The sequence below is a fragment of the Watersipora subatra genome, chromosome 8 (assembly GCF_963576615.1).
Source record: "Watersipora subatra chromosome 8, tzWatSuba1.1, whole genome shotgun sequence".
In the NCBI taxonomy this organism is placed as follows: Eukaryota; Metazoa; Bryozoa; class Gymnolaemata; order Cheilostomatida; family Watersiporidae; genus Watersipora; species Watersipora subatra.
The window spans coordinates 20,741,667-20,760,507 of NC_088715.1; the positions used below are offsets into that span (position 1 = coordinate 20,741,667).

Below are 18,841 nucleotides of genomic sequence, written 5' to 3' on the forward strand. Positions count from 1 at the left end.
AAAATAAGTACTTAGCTTTTAATTTAAGCTAGTTTTAATCATTTGTTTAAATTTTTAAAACCGCTAATTGATAATTGCTCAAACAGCCATTCTCCAAAGAACGCTAAGAGTGGAATGGTTGTTGAAGTAGCATGGCAAGAGCTTAATCCTTGCTAGAAGATCTTATTGATTGATTGAAGTGGTTGCTAGCAGAAAGCCCAAAAAGCGTGGTAAAACACTAAAAGATATAGTTGACACTAAATATAGTTGACATAACCAATAATTGCCAAGACTGAAGCAATGAATACTCTGAGCAGCATTAGTAATCAAAACATTCAATCATCAATTGAATCATATATTAACAGCATTCATTGGCACTGAGGCTTAACAAGATATTACACATTATTTATAATGACCACTCTGAGCAGCATTAGATCATAAAAATAATAATGCCCAATGGTATCAAATAAATAAAGGATTTCCAAAACTCCACATAATGTTATGTGGAGTTTTGGAAATCCTTCATAAACAATACTTGCTAAAAACTCGGGTCGTTAAAAAAATCTTTTCTTTTGAAAGGTTTTTTCAACGACCCGAGTTTTCAACAAGTCTCTGAACGACACCAGTTACTCAACCAAACCATGCCGCTCTGCTAATAAGTGATTTCTATCTTCATAGATGAATTATATTGAACATACTACATTAAATCTACGATGATAATAAAACATTAAATTTAATGCTTTTATTCCAGGGAGTTATTTTTTGTAAATGTTCTCTATGCTTTTCGATAACTAAACTAGTTGCATGCTGCTTTCCTCAGGTGTTTACTCAGCGAATTGCTATCACACAGTGACCTCATTAGGTTCACTAGATGACCTCTTTGCGATGAACTTTAATTTGATTGTCCATCAGTTACTATTTTAGGTGAAAATAAATTTATAAGTCATAATAAACTTGCCTCAAAGCTGCCTGTGGAAGTTTCACATCGTTCATGTACATACTATTGATTGTGTTTAAACATATTTCTCATGTTGCCTTATTGTGTACTTTTAGTTGTAACAAGGAACAGTTGAGCTGTCGGTCCGATCTTCAGGTCCGATCTTGGTGCTAAGAAACATGCCTAGTTCAAGCACTTCATCCTTTAACCCGCTACTCTTTGCTCTTGCCGGTTGCTCCAACATGTCTGGCGCTACAGGTAAACTTTGCAGCTCTTTTGTATTTGAAGCACAACAGTGACAGTCCTTTGCTATAGATAGATCCTTTAATGATAAACATGCACAAAGTTTAGATTTTGTCAGAAAGTTTTGGTATTTGTCTATCATTTGTGATTGTTTTTGAAGTAATCTGACTGCCAGGATGTTGAATGATCAACATTGACAAAATTTGATCGCGGTTAACATACTCAGATCAAGTGAAAGTGTTATAATGTTTATAGCTGCAAAGAGACCCACAGAATAAAGACGCGTAATGATGCAATGTTATTGGCCGATATCAACTATAGCAACGATAACTAGTGATGTGGTTTCGCACGTATTTTGCTTCTGAGCATTTTAACCGATATCAAGTTTTTTCGATTTAAATCTTAAACCATCTTGGCAGTCAGATCACCTCAAATATCAAAAACAATCACTAATGATAAAAAATACCAATATCTATTAATAAAATCCACAAAAGTTTTGTGTAATTTCACCTTTAAGCTTTATATGGTCGTTACTAACAAAAGTTCATGTTATGCGAGATCGACATTCAAGGACATTTCTAAACGCCACTTTACCGAGCTAAGGGTACTTTACCGAGTACATATGGGACCTCAAAAAAGCAACACTGACTACCAGATAACCTGGCAGATTTTATCACACGCCAAGCCTTACTCTGAAAACAGCGGAAATTGCAAATTATGTACTTTGGAAAAATATTTCATCCTTTACAGACCTGAGAAGGCAACTCTAAACAAACATAGTGAACTAATATCTTTGTGTAGACATTCTAAGAAACATCTTTTACGAAACAGCGTTACATAATAGATCCCATCTATCTAGCTTTTAATACCTGAGCTTTTATTTCGGTTTACCAGCTAATGCAGAATTTCATGTATAGTCCTCACTAAGCATTTTATCTTATGAGTGTTACACACCTATTTGTGTAATATGAAACCGTCTGTAATTTTTATGCTTCGTCAAATTTTAATATATTTCTTACCAAATTTATATTAAGCTCTACTTTAGTATCGAGCACTATATGCTGACTTTTAGCCTATACTTTATTGTATATATATATATATACTAGCTGTGCCACCCGGCGTTGCCCGTGTAATAGAAGAGTATTTGGACAGAAAATTGATTTGTATTTAACATATTACAACATTTGCCATTCTAACTTTCAAACTACATGTCATGAGAAAAGCTTTTTGTCTTATAAACAATAAGAAGTAGGGAGGAGAGTTTTGCTATAAGGCAGTTTAAAGAATAGAGAAAGCATAATATTATTATGCTTTATTATTCATCTTGAGGTGTTGACTGATGTTCTAAAAAAAGAATCAAGGAGATTGACCAACCAGAAGCTGAGATATAGCCAGCCAAACACAGGTCTACCAAAAAACAAAAGTGTTTTGGTAATCATCAATATATGACGTATGAAATCGACTTGTGTGTCATTGGTCAATTAAGCCAACTAATGCGCTCTCCTATAACAATCACGGCGTTCTAATTGGTTTAATCCCTGGAAGTATAGAACAATCAAATTGGGCCTAACAATCATCGCTCCTAGAATTCCGAACCAGTCCCTCTGACGTGTAGATTAGTTTTAGCATAAAATAATTACACGCATCTATTATTTCGCAACATTTCGCTATCTTGCTAGTTCAGCTCAGTTTTGTTGTTCTCCTACTTAGCTTCCCTATTCAGACTCATCTTTAGCGTTGTTCAGATTTTTTAACTACAGCTAATAAATAGAATCAATTAAATCAATCATCAATATCGGTTATCATTTGGAATTTTCTACAAATTATATTAGTTACATCATTTATTCTATACGCAGTTATATTATTATTTTGTATAATATGCATTATGAATATTATATAAATCATAAAAAATAATCATAGATAAGATAATGGATCAATAGCAAAATCAAAGCAAAAGTTATCGTTTTCTTTTCTTATAGCAAGAGCAGCACGGTCAAGTTAGTCTTTTTAAGATTATGGCTGTAGTGAACTTTCAGTCTGTTAATAGTGACGATAATCATGAAAATCAACTGAATGCTGCAGTAGATACACAGTAGAAAAATGATGAAGCAACAAAAAGTCCCATTCCTATTTCGTATTCTAAACAAACTGCAATCGCGGATATCGCGTATAGACTATACACGCGCCGTTCGTTGAACAGATGATCTTCGGAGCATATCCGTGGAGATCGAGTTAAAATTTGAAGCACAATAGTCAAAATCTGCTCTTCTGCTTTAAAAAATCATGGCGAGGGGTTGTGGGCAAATGCCTTTACCACACAATGTTTGGATGATTTTCCTGAGAAACCAGAGCTAGTATGTAAATTATTTACTATCGCGAGAAGCGTTTCACATCTCGTAGCCAAAACAATCATTATAAGTAACGGCGGTAAGGGTGCGCAACTCCGACACCTGACCATTAAGTCGATTTTATACGTCATAGTTTTCGGGATTTTCGAAGGGTTTTCCTCTGATTCTTTATTAGGTAGACCTGTGTTTGGCCGTCTATATCTCAGCTTCTAGGGGGTCAATCTCCTTGATTCTTTTTTTAGAACATCAGTCAACACCTCAAGATAACTAATAAAGCATAATAATATTATGCTTTCTCTATTCTTTAATAATGTGAGCGAACAGCTTCTCGTGACGTTACGCTATGACCCGCGTCACACGTAAAGCAGTTAGGTATTGCCATAGATATATATACCTATATATATATATATCTAAGGGCATTGCTCTGTTATAATGCCTTATATCGGCGGGCTAGCAATTCAACTTCTATAGTCCAGTGGTCTAGGCGTAAGAATTGCGAACGGCTTGGTCCGGGATCGATTCCTCTTCGGAACGGAATACGTATTTGTTTCAAGATTTTAAGATCTATAGCCGGAAAACCGACATATACACGACATACTTTGACAAATATATATACAGTAATACTTCAACTTACGAGTGCTCCAACGTATGAGAAACTTGAGATACGAGCCAGCTTTTAAACAAGTTTTAGCACTAACATACGAGCCATGTTTGAGATACGAGCACGTGAGTCAGTTGCCAAGTTTGCCGGAGATGTTTTATGAGAACAGCATCACTCTGTAGTTTTCAACTGTTCAAGTTATACTTTTGTACAGTGTTTTTTGTGCGTTTTTCAGTGCAGAATTATGTGAATTAAAAGTACTCTGCGTTGACCGAAAGTTTGCCAGTAAAATGAAAGATAATGCAAAGAAAAAGCGAACGATAACAGTTGATATTAAACGGAAAATTATTGAAAAATATGCAAAATGTGTATGCGTGATTGAGCTAGCTCAGCAATTTGACAGAAATACATCCACAATTATCAAATCGAAGGATTATATTCAGGGCATCTAGTTCGCAAAAGGACTGGCCATAGTTTCTAAACGGCGCAGCGATCTTCACGACCGCTGATGGAGAGACTGCTCAGGCATTGGATAAACAATTGGCCGGTGACAGCGTAACTGAAACGATGCTATATGAAAAACTATAAAAATAGACATTCGGCCAAGTTGGCTAGTGGCCGTGCATTAACCTTTGTGACGACACCTGCGTTCGTCCTAATGGCAACATGTTGAAAGGGCGACAAAGGCAAACGTCTTTAGATAGGAATATCTTCAAATGGCCGGCTGGTCGTGAAAGCGAAACAAAGGAAAAAATTAGCTAACCAGCGAGAAACTTCAAACTACGCACGCCGAAGAAATTTTAATTACGTTAAGTTAAAAATGAAAGTTTGCCTTTAGGTTTGCTTCTACGTTTGTCTTTTAAGACATTGATAAAATTCAAATTTATCAAAGTCAACTGTTGTAATGAAGGATAACTTATATCTCCCTCTCTGGCAAATGCTAGCGTTAGCTGCTATTGTATGTATTTAATTTTACATTTTAATTAATCACATTTCCTTGCATTATTTTTTAATTGTGCTTTTTGAAAGCATTTGGTAAATTAGGGCAATAACCAACATGTTCTTTCTGTTACAATATATTGTTTTGAGTGTTGTATTTGCATTTTTAGAGTATGGAAACCAATCAATATATATTTAATGGTTCTATATATAAATAAATTGCACCAACATGCGAGTAAATTAACATACGAGCTCAGTCTCGGAACGCATTAACCTCGTAAGTCGAAGTATGACTGTATAGATATATACAAATGTGTATATATTTATTGACTGCGATAGAAGTCTGTCATTATGTTGTCGGCAGACTAAGTTCCGCCCCATTTTACCTGGTCGATCCCTTTGTTATCCTGTCTGAAACTGGTTTGTTTATCAGCCATGTCACCCATTCAAGCAGACAGCCCAGCTGGCTTCCACCACGACCTCTCTGAATTGATTATAGTTATAGTTTTTTACAGTTTAATATTTAGCCTTTATATCATGCATTTGTTTTAATGTTGTGTGTAGTCACCTCGGACACTGATCGTTAGGTTATTCCTTTGAACTAATTAAACAAAATACAGTGTATTTTGATGGTCATATTTTCTACAACACGATAGTTTAACATGTGAAGCAATTCGTGGAACGAATTAGGTAAGTTGAGGCTTGATAGTACTCTGGTAATTTACATGCTACCATTGGATGTATTCTCTCATGTATGGTTATACTAAGACAGTGTATTGAAGTACCACCAATAATTACTCTTAGGTTCTCTTATGAAATAAAGAATAAATCAAGCTACATCTTTTATCGATTCATTATCATGTCTTCTCTGTATTTTAATTTTTTGAAGATGAACAGCTGGCTCTAAGTCTCACTAAACAACAAGATTCGCCATACGCATACTAAAACTGTTGTTTTGCTGCTCTTCGTTGTCCTTTTCTGATCGTGACTGATTCCACTCTAGTTACCAACCCAATAGATGTTATAAAGACTCGTCTCCAGCTGGATAATGAACTTACGGCAAAGAGTGGTGCCGCCAAGAAGTACCAAGGCCTTTTCAGAGGGACTGCTCGAATCGTCGCAGAGGAAGGCTTCCTAGGCCTCTACAAAGGGTACGTCACCAGCATTACTAATCGCTGCATTTCCATGCTTTGAATGGGTTCAGAGTTGCCTGCTGCCGATGAATTCGCATCCTACCGTTTCAAGGATACGGAGTTACGCTATAGATCTTTTCAAGATTCACGATGTATCCCTCAAAACAAAACTTGTAGGCTTGTTTTTTGTTCATGGTCACCTTCAATTCATGTTTAGTCAACTAGTTGCATTAAAAAGTAATTACTTTGTCATCCTCTATGAACAACTCATCCCAAGCACGTAAATGTTCATAGAAGGGCAATAGTCAAGCAGAAACACCAGTGAGTAGCAGTAGATTTTCATAGTGGTTGCATGCTGAAGTTTTCTGAAATTTTTTACTTCCTGTGGGGTGAGCTTAACTGAATATTACCGATTCGATTCCATATGTAATGACCGCTTCTATAATGTCGAAGTACTCTCACAGCGAATGCCTTCGCACTAATTTCAAAAAGCAAATAAGCGTGGAATGCGTTTAGAGTTGACCGTTTCTATGATTCAGAGGGGAGAAAATTTGGAACCCATTCGAAGCATGGAAAGCGGTGAATGAGATCCTCTGCAGTTTCATATTAGAGTAACCTTTGTCGACGTGTGTAGAATACTGTCTCATAACTCTCTGAGTTTTCTGGTGTTCGTCCTTTTATGTTTGCATTTTCGTAGCTGTTTGACTTAGATAAATTATTCCTTAAATACATTCATCCGCCAGATGATGCCAAAAACCTGATCAGTTGGTCGTTCAGTCAAACGATTGATGATTGGTCAGTGAAAAACTTGCTCAGCTTTAAAAATTGCACATTTTCATTTCCGGAGAAATGTTCTTTGGTAATAACAAATTAGATATGATATTCTGTGCAAAAAATTATACCAATTAAAAAAGCTGTATACACCTGCGTAGAATACGGTAGAGTAGTGTACGGTAGAGTAGTGTACGGTAGAGTAGTGTACGGTAGAGTAGTGTACGGTAGAGTAGTGTACGGTAGAGTAGTGTACGATAGAGTAGTGTACGGTAGAGTAGTGTACGGTAGAGTAGTGTACGGTAGAATAGTGTACGGTAGAGTAGTGTACGGTAGAGTAGTGTACGGTAGAGTAGAGTACGGTAGAGTAGAGTACGGTAGAGTAGAGTACAGTAGAGTAGAGTACGATCTCATTTCATGCTCAGCAGTGTTAACTGTTAAGAGTTGACTTCTGAATTGTTAATTTCTGTCATTACCTTAAAGATGTAGTTGCGCCAAAAATGAAATTAGGACCCATAAAAGGCTAAAACATCAGCTACAATTTGATGCCATTTTTGTCTTTGTAGACCAACCCTGTCCAGAGATATATGCGTTTGAATGAGGCCCTCTTTTAAAAAGCTCACGTTCCAGCGGGTGCCAATTTCGTGACGTAACAAGTTTGTTTTCTGAAACGAAACCACGAGCGATAAATATGAGGTCGCTTCGTTAGCCAATCACGAGCGCGAAATTTTTATATAGGCCGTAATAAATGTTATCACTCGTAAAACGGGTTGTCTGTGATCTCGAAGATTCTCATTCGATAGAGAATTCTCACCGTTACTGGTTCAGCGCTTTTCACCAATTACTACATACAAGTTATAGTTTTAAAACGGCTTCATGTTCGAGCGACTGCGACTCAGAGTTATCTGAGCAACCTTTAGTCAAAGATTGGAGCAGGCAGCCTATGGTGAAAGCTGACAGGCGTCAGCAGCGTTTTGCTGTAGAGAAAGACAGAATGGAGGTAAATTAACTTAGAGTCTTCTATACCTAAGTAAATGTAATTTTTATAGTCATAAATACATATACTAATTAATAAAATGATAATTCTTTGCTATCTCCAATCATCGTTTCATAGCTCATCTGCCGTTTTACCTAGCTTTAATATTTTTTTTCGAATCTTTGGTAAATTAGTCATGATTACAAATTATTTTCACTTGTAGGAAGTGGGTAAAATCGATTGATCATTGCTCATCATTAACTACCAAAAACAAAGCTTCGAATTGCTGGTTTTGTATTTATATATTTTACATACTTATATTTTTGTTAAACGTTTACTCATATCGTGATTTTAGATTAGCAATCTAATTGACTCCCAAATTGAAACCTTACCGTAAATACACCTTAGAACGACATCAATGAATGCGTGTAATCATTATGTTTGTTTTATTGATTACAGGATGTTTACGTGGCACCACCAGTTCAGCAGTGGTGCAAGTGTGAGAATTGCCATGCGTGGAGTAAAAAAGAAATGAACATATGCTGCACAAATCACGACATGTGGCATTCCATTCCGCAAAATGGTATCAAATGCGTTACCGAAGCTGACGAAATAAAAGATCTAATAAAGCCAGGTCCATTGAGAGTGGCTTATTATAACTACTGTCACTACCATGGTAAGCTTATGAGGTTTGTAGCTGCTATTTTTACTGCTTCAAGTAAGTTATCAAGATACTGTAAAAGTATGATATTTTGTTAGTGCCCAAGTATCCAGATGCGGAGAGCCTGGTACCATCTGAAAGACTGCGACATCTACAACATGGTGTGTAGGCAGAGGAGATTATGCGCGTATAGATCTCTGGTATTCTGGACATATCCAACAGGACTTAGGAGGGGAGAGCGACGACCACTACCAGCCTGCGTGTATAACATGGTGCGAGCTGCATACCCTGGCACTGAAGATGAGGATGAATACGCAGATATGGCGCATACAGAATTTGAATTTACTGCAGTGGAGTGATTTTTATATACTTTATTTTACAAATATACTATAAAGATATAATTTCTATTTAATATAAATTAATATATTTATACACTTAAACTTTGTAGGCAATGTATAATATATACAAAAATAAAAAAGTAAAAGACAATGAATGCAAACGGCGAACAGCAAAATAAATGTAGCAAATAGAGTTGAACTACGAACAGAGAAAATTCACAGGAATACAGACAGACAATGGAAAAAATGTGGCTTGACAAACTTCTCGTCTCCTGTCTGGCTGCTTCCTCTACCTCATCAACGAACCTGCAGCTATAATCATCAACAAAAGATAAATGACAAAAAAAATTAAACACTTCATTGTCTTGCCACATCTGCCAAAGTATTGTCTGGCAGACTGGCTTATGAATTATAATCAGCAGTATGATTAGCTATTACTGAGAGATTCGTGGAAAGCTCTATTCATCGCACAAAGTTAGAATCACCATGGTCATGAAATCTTGTCTTGCTGGCTCCCCATGAACAAAGCCATTGTTATATGCACTCTCGTACAAGCCTTGCATAACCAAACCATTCTGAGCCACACCATCAATCGCAGAGTGGAAAGGTTGCTTTCCCGCGAATGGAAAAAAGGGAAACCCCTTGCCAGGTCAAATTAAATTTTAGTTTCTAATGCGGGTGAATTGACTTCAACAAAATTTTTTATTACGTCTTACGTTCACTAATTTGGTCAACTCACAAAACAATTGCTTGTCTATTATCAACTAATCATATAAATGATCAGCAGAAAAATTTCCACAAATTCACACTAACAATGTCTAGATTATGATGAATACACGATGCAGTTAGTTTCACCACATTCGAATAGTTCTTTTTGAACATGCGGCTACTCAGCCTTAGCACGATGTCATTGTCTGCATCTTGCTAAGGTTCCTCCATCAGTGCCTTGAGCCGTTGACTGAGGTATCCTACTATATTTGAGGCTCAACGAAACACACAAGGCACATCAGAAGGCGTCCAACTTAGTACCGCGGCTGGCATCTACCTTGGCAAATCCCAGCGCTCGGCACTACGTCGATCTTTTTATAAATATTATATGATATAAATAATATATATAAATATATAATTATAATATACATAATATATATACTATATATACTATACATATTATAATATATTTATATATTCTAATTTTGTAGGCATAATATATATAGCCGACAAAATAAAAGAAAATGAATGCAAACGGCGAACAACAAAAGAAATGTAGCAGAGTTACAATACGAATAGAGAAAGATCACCGAAAGTAAATGGGATACAGACAGACATCGGAGGGAACGAGGCTTGACAAACTCCTGTCTGGCTGCTTCCTCTACTTCATAAATGGATCTGTAGCTAGGACCACTTAGAGATTGTACATCTCATGGTATATCTTCAGCAAATAACAAAATAAAAGAAATGTAACAAACAGAGTCGCAATAGGAACAGCGAAAAATCACAGGAATTAAATGGGATACAGATCCTTGGCCTGAACCAGCCATGTTATTACAAACACATGCTGCAGCCTGCAATGCACAGACTAAATCACACCAATAATTATGCAGTAGGAACATATCACAGAACAAACAGCCAAGCACCTACCTACATGGGGTTCTACGTAGTTGCCTTCTTCTTGCCACGAATAGCTCTCCGCTTGGCTAGCTCCAACTCTGCCAACGAAAGGTAATGTGGCTTGACATACACTCCTCGTTTCCTCTGTCTGGCTGCTTCCTCTACTTCATCAATGGACCTGTAGCTAGGACCAGTTGACGCTAGACTTGGAGGTTCTACATCATGCGGTATACCTTCGGCATCCACAATAGAAAGTCTCAGCTGATGGAATAGCTTGTTGAGATAATCTGTTGTGAATAAAAACAAAAAATTTCAAACCTAAACATCAGAAGTTTGAGCAGCATGTGGTAATGTAATGGCAACTTACCATATGTAGGCCTGGATCTTATATACCGCATACTGGGACGGAGCTTGGTTGCTTTAGACCTAGCGACAACCTTGACAGGGTTGCTGGTCTTATCTAGCATGACTGGTCTTTGGCAGTTTTCGTTGTGATGGAGGAGAGTTAGCTGTCCTCGGCTGAGCATTCCAGCAAAGGAGAAGCCTTCCCTCTTTGGAGCATTTCGGTTTAAAGAGCTGTGGAAACTTTCCAGTTCACTAGTAGAGACGGTGCTTGCTCGGTTTATAGCTGAGCTAAAATCGAAGATGATATCCGAGAACAGCTGGATAAGGTCGGCATGAAGCTGGCGATCTAGATAGGCAACCTCAAGCTTGTTGCCTTCTTCATCAAACACGTCTTCTGCTTGTTCGTGTTGGCACTCTGGAAAAGTTTCATAGGTGTGAACATGTATATCACAAATGTGATTGACAGTGGAGCACCACCATTCTTTCCTGAGCTGGCCACTTTGAGTATGTGAAATCACATGGTACATGTGATTTATAACGGCGGGTATCCAGTCAAGAAGAATTCTGTAAGCAACCTTGGAGTTGGCAAGAGTTGTTAATCGCTTCCTCAAATTTTTGGTCAAGTGCCATGAGTCAAAAGTGTGAGAAACGGTGCTCCACTGAGTGGACATGTACTTCATGACAGAGGAGTGTCTGTCAGTCGTCAACTCGGCTACGTGTAGATTTTTCTCCTCTAGGTAAGCTCGACACCTTTTTAGCCCCTCAAGTTCCATAGCAGGTGACGATGATGTTTCTGTACATTTTAGGAGCTCACATGCCACAATCTTGCTGGAAGAGTTATCCATCAAAGTGTAGAAACTGTATGTAGCTACAAGGAGACCCCAATATTGAAACATGCGGTCCACAGATCAAGTTTGCAAAGCATAAAAAGTTACACAACAAATACGGTACCTGAATGTCCAATGCTGTGAAAACAGGCATCGCCACTCACTCCGATGGATTTTTCCCTGTGCTCTTGATGAACCTCTTCCAGCATTTCAGCTGTCACACTTCTAACAGCCTGTTGTAAATCGCATCCCAAAACATGTAAACCTCACATCATAGAATACAATAAAGTTGATACAATTTTGAACTAGATTTAAGATAAAGCTTACCCCATGTAGATATGCCTTTTGATGCCTGTGGTAAGTATTTAATGTCGGCATTGCGATGTTTATCGCAGAGAAAAAGTCAAATACTTTTTTTGGCAGTGATGCTGTGAAGCATATGGCGGCACAAATAAGAATGTTGATGACTGGAAATCTGGAAACCTTGTCAGAGTTTGACCAAGTTCTCGTGTGGTTACAGGTGGAGCAACGAGTAATGTAGCGAATATACGCCCCACATCTATCCACCAATTCCACAGCACTGGGACCCGCACACATAGGGCATACTTCAAGGAGTTTTTGAAGCTGGCTATGCTCCACAATATATTTTGGCTGTTTCTGCCAAGGTCGCTCCCTGTGAACGCCAACAAAACATTTTTAGTGAAGATCAGACAATACTTTAGTAATATAAAATCAAGCACTGGATTAAGCCTTCATTAGTGTATAAGGAAGAAAAATTGAAACCTTACAATATTTATATTGTAAGATTGAAATATTGTAAATATTTAAAATTTAGAAATATTTAAAAAATCAATCATTTTTTACAGTTAATAAATAGTAAAAAATTTAACAGCAGCTAGCAACTACAAAATATCTAGCAGAGTTCTACAGTTTGATTTGCGGCAATTAAGTGAAACACTTGAATGTAAAATAGCGTTGTTAGGCAGGCATGAGAAAGCAGCAAGCGTATGACAAGGCAAGCCTATGTTTAGCTTCTTCAGGAAGCACTCACATACTTACTGCAAGCAGGCTAAAATAAATATTGTTGTAAAGACAGTGAGTACATATAATCGATGAAATAATACGCATTATCAAATACGAACTAGCAGTTACTATATTTCTTACCCCTCAAAGCTTTCTTCTGAAACCTCGTCTTCCGTCTCACTGTTATCTGAATCTGGCACCCATTCTTCTTCATCCAAGGCTTTACCCTAAAAGAAGCATAGAAAATGAAGAAAAGTGCTATGGCATTTTAGGAAACTCATCTAAGTCTTTAACGTAAAAGAAGCATGAGAAAAGGAAAAATTGCTATGACATTTTATCAAAGTATTTGTAACTTACCAGATCTTCCTCTCGTTCCTGCATCTCATCACTAGTATCACTCTCCATAATTAGAGAATAACGTTGTAACTGCTTAGATGTAGAAGGAATGGAGCTTGCTTCATCGACTACTGGCATTTTTCTTTTAGATGGAGGTGAGGCTGGAAGATCAGGCCTGTGAATAAATGTTTATAGACTATCAATATATATTGTAAAAAAGAATCCCGTCCAACCATATGAAACAAGTTAACTGTACTCACTGTTTAGCATCGGTCTGGGTTGAAATCGACCGATACTTAGGACGGTGAAGACATTTCCGTAGCTGTACCCCTTTGTCAACCTTAGAGGACTTTCCAGGTCCAAAGGACTCGGCAGGCTGAGGATTACGAACTGGTATTTTCGATCGTGAATGAGAAAAAAAGGTTGCTGTCCTAGGCACTGCAGGAACACTGTAATATATAGACAAGAATTTTTTTTCCGTAAAACACGAGTTGTTTTATATTTTCAAATTGGAAGCTCATAACATAACTTGTGAAATTCAAAGATTCCTAGTACTGTGCATTATCACATCTTACACCACTTACGCATCAGCAAGTAAGCCTCGCACCACTGCTCTGCGCTCTCTTGTAGGCAAAAGGGTAATTGGCTTCTGCTTCCTTGGGGTAGCAGCAGAATCAGCTTTAATGTGCAGGTTTCGTGTGGGAATTATATCCGAGTGCTTCTTTAACATGAGCCGGATATCTTCTCCTTGTTGGTACCTGTATTGGTGGTAGTTGCTGAAGCATTCCTCAGTAAAATGCCGGAAGCAAATTCTAGATATGGTTTTATATCGAAAATTTGCTACATGTTTCTTCACAAATGCTGTCCATTTGGCTCGCTGTACATCTGTTGATGTCCTTCCCCGAGGCCAAGCAAATAGATGTTTGGTCTCTTCACAATTAGAAGAGACCAAACATCTATCACACAAGTGATAGATGTTTGGTCAATAACGACCAAACCTGGCCAATAACGACCAAACAAGTCTCGGTCGTTATTGGCCAGGCTATGCTAACGGCAGACTAGATGTATTTCTCACCGATTTTAGAGCTGGCTCACTCTTTCCTTGGCTCAACTCGGTGAGGCCTATCCTAGTCCCTAGCAGCTCAGAGGTGCCCTCTTCCTTCTTTCCGATAACCTTCCGGGGCCCAGCTATCGCCTGCCGCAATAGTTATACATACATATCACCATGAGCGACATCAATTCATGAAAATGATAATACTCATTGCCATCAAATACCTTATTGATTTCCAAGGCTCCAAATTCTGTAAAGTTTTTTCATCAATGACTGAGTTTTCATCAATTCTCTAAAAGATAGCTATTGCTTAACCAAACCATTGCTACTGTGCCAGTAGGTGATTTCTATTTTCAGAGATCAATTCTATTAAGCATACTACATTAAATCTAAGATGATAATTTTAGTGCTTTCAAATACATATCTTATGGCCTGCTACAGGCACAGCTCTTTTGGCTGAGGTGGATATAGTGTTCATTTACATCTGTATAGATGGGGAGCTTCCATGTTGCGAGAGGGGAGTTACAGCACTATTAGACTAGGTGCTTATGAGCCTCTGAAATCAAAGCTGGGAGCCACGGATCCCTCCCACACTCCTTTATGGAAGAAGATAACTGCAGGGGCAACATCAGGTAGATGATATTCTGTAGTGCATTGTAACAGTTCCTGCTGGTCATTGAGAGGTAGTGTTAGGCTTTGGTGTGATGTGGGTGAAAGGTCATTGTGAAGTGATATGTACTATGAAGCCAGGTGTGATGTGAGATAAAGGCCTTTGAGATGTAGTGTGAGCCTTTTTATTGATCTGGGTCAGAGGTCATTGAAAGGTAATGTGAGGTCTGATGTGCTGTGGGTCAAAGCTCAGTTGTCACTGATGCTAGCTAGACAATATGAAAGTTGTCGTAAAAGAATTTTTTCTTCATCGGACAAATAAGCTAAACCATATCTGGCCATCAGTACACAATACAAACTATGTGACGTTTTATATGTTTATGTGGTACGTAATACAAACTATGTGATGTTTTTATGTTTTTGCTGTCCTGGTTTTTATGAATCATAGTGCAGCTAATACTCCCAGGGGAAGGGGCCAACCAATCTGTTAATCGTAAGTTACCAGTTGATCGGGTGACATGATCCAGTTGACCGCATAGCCATGTCCCAAAGCCGTAATTGTTTCTCCTAATGAAGTTTGCCACTTGATTGATTTTCGTAGTTGGAAACTCGCCTGTGTTGATCTTTTTTCGCCATTCAGAGCTTGTTTGACCCATATAACAGCAAATCTGATTTCTCGTTTTCATCGTGCCATGCAGAGCGCATCGGGTCAACTTGGTTTATATTGACAAGCTTTATTTCCGCTTCAGGAAGTGTTTAAAAAAGTTAGCGCGACTACTGACTCGGTAATATACAAAAAACCTATCACTTTTATTTAGGCCATGAAGTATGCTTTATATTTTTGTTGTGAGTAGCTCTATGTAGTACCTCTATGAAATATAAATATTTTGAATCTACTTATTTGGATTGAACAAACAATTAAAAACTATTTGTTTGAATGATAGTGAATGTTTTAGGCCATGCAAATATTTTTGCATGACTTCGTCTTAGGTGTTACTTTTTATATTTATATTTCATTTTGAGTTTTTTGATGCGTGTTTGTTGGATGCATTGAAAATTATTTATGATGGATTTAAAGGTTGACTTGCAACAAAATTCACATTACAGTTATTTGGTATCAAAAGATTCATCATGTCTTACTCTGCTGTGTTGTAGGTGCAAAATATGTGGGAATGTGATTAAAAGCTCTTAAAAGCTCAAAAACGAAAAGCTGCCGCAGATCGGAATCTGTTTATTTATTTGACGTAGTCATTACTCCGGTTATCGTCTTGTCACGTGATGTTCTCACGTGTATTGGAAGACCAATAAAAAGCTCAATATAAAACATATCATAGCACTAGTTTATGACAAACACTTCGGGTTTTAGCGAAGTCCCTGTATTAAATATAGATGCTCGCTACTTTACAGTTTTGTTTTGGCATTATTCAATCGTCAAGTCGTAATATGATCACGTGACCCAATACTTCGCAAATAATTTTTGCAGCGCTTTTCGATTATCACAGGTAACCAACAGGCTCGTCATGATTCTCAGACAATGATATGTACTCCTTCGATCTAAGGTTAAAAAGTTTAACGATTTGTTAAGGTAAGTTATAAGATATCAGTGCTAAAAGTGACAGCATTACAATGACGATAAAACAGACGCGTAAGAACAATAGACATGGTTTTATTGAATGCGTGTAGTATATTTGTGAAAATATTTCGACGAATAAGGCTGCATGAAAGTGTAAACAGAAACCATCTCTCACAGCTGCGTCACATTTGAGCCGTTCTGGAAAGCGAATCCAAACTACGGCGATCTCGTGTGGCTGTGATTACCTGCTCATTTTTTTAGCTTTTAAGAGCTTGGAATCATATTCCCATATATTTTGCACCTACAACACAACAAAGTAAGACATGGTGAATCTTATGATATCAAATACCTATAATGTAAATTTTGTTGCAAGTCAACCTTTAACATTCTACCAGTCATAAAGCTGTTTGTTACCCGCCTTAATCAAAGTTTCATCTACTTGGGACAATCCTTCAGCAGAGAAATGAGTTGTTGAGAGATTTTTTTCTTGATGTAAATTTCATTTGATTGATTGTATCTTTGATTTATTGTATCTAAGGAAACTTTGCATTATTTCTAGTCCTGCTGAAACAATTGTCGGTACTCGGGTGAGTTTGGTCTTGGACTGATTCTCTCTCTATCCTCCATAGCATCTCTATGTGTCTATCTTTCACTCTATCTCATAAGATGTGTGTTTTTAAGATACAGTCATGGCCAAAAGTATTAACACTCTTATTCATTATGTGATCAATTAGGTTTTCGCTCTTTTATCGCCGCTCTGGGCTACCAAAACCACACAATAGACATATTAAATGATTCATCAGAAGACTTTATATCCTTTGAAAACATTTAGCTAAAACAAAAACCATCGCAGCAGTCTCTACGTGCATGTAAAACCGGGGTTTTTTGTAAGCAAATTTTTGAGGCCAATTTCTTACTGCAAATGGTCTTATTATTAGAGGTTTTAATCTCATTAGAAAGATCTGATTCTCAGCTTTCTAATGATGTGCAATATACATGGCTTAAATAGATTATGCAGTCAGTCAAGTCGTTTCAAAGCTAGTCCATGTTTTGCTGAATGGCCGTGGCAACAAAGGCAGGGGGTTGATACTTTTGGCCACAACTGTATATGCACTCAGCTTGATCATGGTGCCCATGCTACAGGACTGTTTTGTATCTTAGTGGATGGAAAATGTAACCACTTATATCAGAGGTGTCCGCTGAACTGATTATTGGATGAAAAAAGTTCTTTGTAATGTGTCTGTTTATATTTAATGAGTTTTACCTGGAAAAAAGCAGTATTGAATAATAAAGGGAAACAATTACCAAAAATTACTAGCTTAACTTTATAAAAAATATTGCAGCACAATTCTAACAATTTCAATATCTTTTTCTTTTAGCATTGTTACCGCGTTCAGGTTTTGTCAATTTTAATCTTAAACATTCTGGCAGTCAGATCACCTCGAACATCAAAAACAATAGCAAATGGTAGAAAAATATTGATACTTTCTAATAAAATCTACACAAACTTTGTGCAACTTCATCATTAAATAAATCACGCAAACAACTTAACCCAATAGATAGCGAAGTTTGATGATATTTTCACTGATTAGTCTTAGAAAAGTAAAGATTGTACTCAACGGATTATTATTATTACTCTTTGCAGGTGCTGTTGGTTCAGTTATTGCAAATCCGACTGATCTGGTCAAAGTACGTCTGCAGGCGCAGGGCAAGCTGGAGCCTGGCACGGAGTTGCGACATTCCGGAGTTTTCTCAGCATTTAGTGACATCATCAAACATCAAGGTAATCCTTTATTTATTTATTGATAATATATATACATGTATATATATATTTGCTGTATATATACATGTATATATATATATATTTTTATAGAAAGGAAATAAATACCCAACATTGATACATATTGAATAAGTAATTGTGCCATGCTGGTTTTATATTAAAATAGGTGTTAGAGGTCTGTGGACTGGCTGTGGACCAACAGTATGCAGAGCCATGATCCTGACTGCCACTCAGGTAAATAATCTCTCTCTAAACTATGGGTCGCACTTAGTGTGCCCTTTAAAAACTCACTTTCAATTTTAGTCTAAGATGGTAAACACGTGAAAGTTTGAACATAACATAATATTATTAATATTTATTGTATTAGATCCCGACATATGATCATGTGAAACACACACTGCTTAACCATGCCATCATGGAGGAGGGCGTGCCACTTCATATCGTCTCATCAATGGCTGCAGGACTCATGTGCGCAATAACAACTTCTCCAGTCGACACGATCAAGACTAGAATTATGAACCAACATATGATTGGTATGGAATAAGATATAGCCTGGACAATGATTGTGTGGCTTGTATTTGGTATGAGGATGTGGTCTGCTTGAATTGTGACATACAACAACGAATTATTATGTAAAAGATGGGCTAACAGGTCTTTGTTGATCACTCCATAAAAAGAAGAAATATGGCAAGTCTGATAAATGTTACTTAAGTAAAGAGATATGGCAGGTCTGATAATTTTTACTAAAGTAAAGAGATATGGC

General features: G+C 37.3%; 2 protein-coding genes across 3 annotated transcripts in view; one reads left to right on the forward strand and one right to left on the reverse strand.

Annotated features, from left to right (window-relative positions):
• LOC137401447 (mitochondrial substrate carrier family protein ucpB-like) overlaps positions 1–18,841 on the forward strand; it is a 35,470-nt gene that overhangs the window by 11,234 nt on the left and 5,395 nt on the right. For both annotated transcript variants that reach the window (XM_068087790.1, XM_068087791.1), the window contains exons 2-7: positions 1,033–1,174; positions 6,051–6,198; positions 14,609–14,748; positions 17,944–18,081; positions 18,245–18,312; positions 18,446–18,611. In XM_068087790.1, the coding sequence (XP_067943891.1) occupies positions 1,096–1,174; positions 6,051–6,198; positions 14,609–14,748; positions 17,944–18,081; positions 18,245–18,312; positions 18,446–18,611 (739 nt within the window). In that variant the 5' untranslated portion in view covers positions 1,033–1,095. The remainder of the gene's footprint in view (positions 1–1,032; positions 1,175–6,050; positions 6,199–14,608; positions 14,749–17,943; positions 18,082–18,244; positions 18,313–18,445; positions 18,612–18,841) is intronic.
• On the reverse strand, positions 12,770–13,990 carry LOC137401448 (uncharacterized). Its single transcript, XM_068087792.1, has 3 exons — positions 13,650–13,990; positions 13,087–13,240; positions 12,770–12,956 (listed from the first exon to the last, which is right to left on the reverse strand). The coding sequence occupies exons 1-3, from the start codon at positions 13,793–13,795 to the stop codon at positions 12,867–12,869; spliced, it is 390 nt and encodes a 129-aa protein (XP_067943893.1). The 5' UTR covers positions 13,796–13,990; the 3' UTR covers positions 12,770–12,866.

Coding starts and splice junctions, on each gene's coding strand:
- LOC137401448 (XM_068087792.1), bottom strand. CDS start 13,795: ATGTTAAAGAAGCACTCGGATATAATTCCCACACGAAACCTGCACATT. Junction 13,241..13,649: donor CGAGGCTTACTTGCTGATGC/GTAAGTGGTGTA, acceptor ATTTATTCACAG/GCCTGATCTTCCAGCCTCAC. Junction 12,957..13,086: donor AGGAACGAGAGGAAGATCTG/GTAAGTTACAAA, acceptor TGCTTCTTTTAG/GGTAAAGCCTTGGATGAAGA.